The sequence below is a fragment of a genome (assembly GCF_019968955.1).
Source record: "MAG: Porospora cf. gigantea A chromosome Unknown PgA_NODE_2260_length_3775_cov_382.04, whole genome shotgun sequence".
Lineage (NCBI taxonomy): Eukaryota > Apicomplexa > Conoidasida > Eugregarinorida > Porosporidae > Porospora > Porospora cf. gigantea A.
In genome coordinates, this window is record NW_027151516.1 from 1 (window position 1) to 3,775 (window position 3,775).

The 3,775-nt window shown below is 52.9% G+C and overlaps 3 protein-coding genes across 3 annotated transcripts; 1 reads left to right on the plus strand and 2 right to left on the minus strand.

Annotated features, from left to right (window-relative positions):
- Positions 1–212: 212 nt before the first annotated feature.
- Positions 213–656, minus strand: KVP18_001417 (uncharacterized protein; the record flags this gene model as incomplete). Its single annotated transcript, XM_067951412.1, has 1 exon — positions 213–656. The coding sequence occupies one exon, from the start codon at positions 654–656 to the stop codon at positions 213–215; it is 444 nt and encodes a 147-aa protein (XP_067811368.1).
- Positions 657–1,304: 648 nt separating this feature from the next.
- On the plus strand, positions 1,305–2,030 carry KVP18_001416 (uncharacterized protein; the record flags this gene model as incomplete). The annotated part of the gene is made up of 1 exon (XM_067951411.1): positions 1,305–2,030. The coding sequence occupies one exon, from the start codon at positions 1,305–1,307 to the stop codon at positions 2,028–2,030; it is 726 nt and encodes a 241-aa protein (XP_067811367.1).
- An 890-nt stretch (positions 2,031–2,920) lies between these two features.
- Positions 2,921–3,445, minus strand: KVP18_001418 (uncharacterized protein; the record flags this gene model as incomplete). The annotated part of the gene is made up of 1 exon (XM_067951413.1): positions 2,921–3,445. One exon carries the CDS (start codon positions 3,443–3,445, stop codon positions 2,921–2,923), a length of 525 nt encoding a protein of 174 aa, XP_067811369.1.
- Positions 3,446–3,775: the final 330 nt, after the last annotated feature.

Here is a 3,775-nt window from a genome sequence, read left to right on the forward strand (position 1 = left end):
ACAAATACGCCACACACAAATACCATCCCATCAGCAAGTGTAGGAGAAGGTCCTCCTTCTGAATGTCTGCAGAGTGGAAATCGTGGATGTTTGAGATATATGACGTAGTCGACTTATGTTCGCCTAGTTCACCTGTATCCTTTTACTTTGGACGAAGAAAATATATATAAATGAGATTCAGCATTACAAACGAAAACGATAACGCATTCAAATCACTCAGGTCCCACAAGGTCTGACGAATGGTCAGCTTCACGAGGCTTCGTATCCTTAGTTGTCTTGCTGTGAAGGTCTTCTACGACTTCCCCATCAACAGTCTTCGTAAACCTCTCTTCTGTTTCGCCTTCATTGTTAACGAATCGGTGGCTGGTGGTCGTAGTAGTGCTCTCCGCGTGGGCTGGCACAGTGCTTCCTACGTGGATCTGGTGATGCAATGGGAATGGCGGGATCCCAGTCGGGAAATCGATACCGGTAACGAAAGGCGCTGGAAATTCCGTAGTCGCGATCGTTGAATAATCCCCGCCAGTCATGAATGGCGTCGCACCGCGAAGGGTCGACGCGACCCCGACCTGAGGACCGACTGGTAGACCGTTACGTGTTTGGACACGCTCAACCACCTCGCCATTCACCGTAGTCTGCGAATAGGCAGACGTCTCCATGTTAGATCCTATGCGGCTGCGAGTAGGAAGCCCTCCTCCTAGCTGACCGACCGAAATACGCCGGCTTGGAATAAAAGATGTCCCCATGTGGAGTCGACTGATAGGTGTTGCGGTTCTTATGGGCGTGGTCGAACGAATATGCGGCCCCACAGGTACGCCATTTTCTGTTTGCGACTGCTCGACGACTTTCCCGTCCACAACGGTTTGCGAGAATGATGACGTCACGTTAGAGGAGACTCGTCGTCGTGACGAAGGAGTTGGCAGAATCCTCAAAGATTTCCCGATCGGCGCAGTATTTCCCACGTGCCGAGGTGCGGCGAAATCCATGGCTCGATCAACAGCTCGCTCTACGAACGTTGAAGGAGTGCTTATGGGACGACCCGTAATATATGCAGCTTCCGGCCGTCCCCCCGACGACCGTGTATCTTGGACAAGCTTCCCATTCACCCAGCGTTTAGTGCTCTCAGAGTACATTTTTGACGTTTGTAACAGAGCGATTTTGGCTGTGTGTGGGGCATGTGGGATGTCATGTTACATGCAGGCACGCCCTCAAAGGCTGTACGCCCTTAGGGGCTGTAGACACAGACCTCCACGCCTGGTTGTACGCCTACGAGGCGCGTGCAGCCATGTGGCAATTGCCGATTTCGAATGAGCCTGCAAGGATTGCCGCAGACGTGCCTAACCCGAATCTTGCTGTTCTTGCCACCCAGGTACTGCAGTTTGCTCCAGCAGATATGCAAACCTCTGCGAGACCAAGTACATGGCAGCACGCTGCTGTGGTCAGAGTTGTCTCTGCGAGATTTTGGGCCGGTGCAACAGCGGAAAAAGCGTCGTAACGGCAAGCAAGTAAAGCCACAGTCTAAGATCTCGCAATTGGAAATGTACCGCAACAGGACAGCTATGCGACGGTCGGAACATGAATACTGCTTGTTAGACGAAATGATCAGCCAGAACCATCGCCTTCAACAGGAGCTTTTGGTTCCGTCTGCCGGCTGCACGCCGACAGCCGTTGTATCATGGAGACGTGAGCAAGGTTTGAGTGCATCTGACACGGAGTGGACCCGCCTCAAGGCAGTTCACCATTGCGGCGACGGCTGTCGCATGGTGGAAGTAGCAGCGCGGGTCTATGTCTGTCAGGCCACGGGTCTATTCCATCACTGCTCCGGTCTCTGCTCCCATGCAGCAGTGATCGACGACGGCTTTGTCTGCTCACTCTCGGGCCGGATTTTGGGTTACGACAACGTGGACGCGGCGCTGCGCGCGGAGCTGATACCTTTTGGGCCGGAGGAATACAAAGACCCAGACCCACAAGATGACTGGGGCGAGAAGGGCTCGCTGGGTCGTGCTTGGATGAGAGGCTACTCCGAGGGGTGATGCATGCGGCGCAAAAAATCGCGGCGACGACTGTTAGCTAGAGCCCCTGCTTGTGTCCATACATGCACCTCGACGTGAAGCCACTAAAATGGAAGATTGGCATTGCATGGCGTCTGACGAATGCTCCAGTTCCACACGACCAGGAGCTCACGCCTGCGAATTCTACTTGCTGCACTCTGATAACGAAGGCAGCATGCCTCTCACTCCTCATGAGCCCGACCTCTGGGCATCCCCTCTGAGGCTTGTCATAGAGTAAGACGCTGTGCATACGCATGACAGAATACCCCTGCTACTTCTGGGCGCCATGTCCAGCTGCTGTTCGGGAGTCCTCCGGTTTTTAGTGCCGATGCACAGACGCCATTTGAGGTGATGGTGCTCGCACAGACACCATTTAAAGTGACTTGAGCCTGTGGCCCTTCGAGGCGACGAACTCGAGGACGCATCTTTTAAGGATCAAGTTTATGTATGTTGACGAACACTATCGTTATCCAAGAATCCTGCGGCTAGTTTAGCAAAGCGTATTCTGAGCTTGTTCTTCAACACGAAACCTAAGACATGGAACGAATCTTGGGGCATCAATTACACTTGATTAACTCTACAATAAAATTCGGTTTCGGCGTGCTGGAAAGGATCGTGTTCAAATAGAAGTTGCACAAGCCCTTCACTCATTACCCACTCACAATTGCCAGCTTTCACTTCTGGGTAGTTCAGCAAAGCATAACCAAATAGAAGTTGCACAAGCCCTTCACTCATTATCCACTCACAATTGCCAGCTTTCACTTCTGGGTAGTTCAGCAAAGCATAACCATCGCACCAAACTCAGACGTGTCCACACAATTGCCAGCTTTCATTTCTGGGTAGTTCAGCAAAGCATAACCATCGCACCAAACTCAGACGTGGCCACCCTTAGTGGTCTTGTTTTTCATCTTTCTTTTGGCGCCGTTCTTGCACACAGGAGCCTTTCCGAAGTGCTTGTTCTGCTTGCGAGTTGCTGGGCCTCGGAGGAGAACGCAGCGCTCACCCTTTGGATCCCGCTCAGCGAGCTGGTCAAACGTAAGCACCTCGCCTCCAGACTTCACAATCCGCGCGCGGCAAGCTTCAGACACACGCATAGCGCATACTGAGAGCTTGGGCACGTCGTAGACGCGCTCGTCGTCGAGGACGGAACCAACCACGACGGCAGTCTTGGCAGGATGCTCCGCCATAAGGCGCACCAAGCGCTTCATGCCGACAGGAGGTCGGTGAGTCCTGGACTTCATGAGCCGCTGGTGAACCTTGACGTTGAACTTGGTAGTGGCACGTCTGGCGAGGTAGTCGTAGAGCTGGATAAGCAGCTTGCGGTAGGGGTCTGTGGTCTCGCACGAGGTGCGTTGACGCTTGCGGATCCTACCTCCCTTCTTAAGATCGATGGCCATGCTGCTGCTGGTGGAGTGCACCAAAAATCCATCATTAAGGAGGCCGTTTTGTCTCCAACAAGTAAAGCCCGCTTCAGCAGCAAATAGGATGACATGACATAGGATGACATGACATGGGATGACATGACATGGGATGACGAGGGATGCTCAGGATGACACCGGAAGAACCCAGCTCATTCTGTAGGCTCTCCGCCGATGCAGATTACGAACCTCTTCCTATATAAGGTCTGATTGTGTCTGATTGTGTACGATGCTTGAGCACCAGCCAGCTAGGCGCCTCAGTGAGGTTGTCTCGTTTTATCTGGTGCATACTTTGGAGGCGGCTGCTCT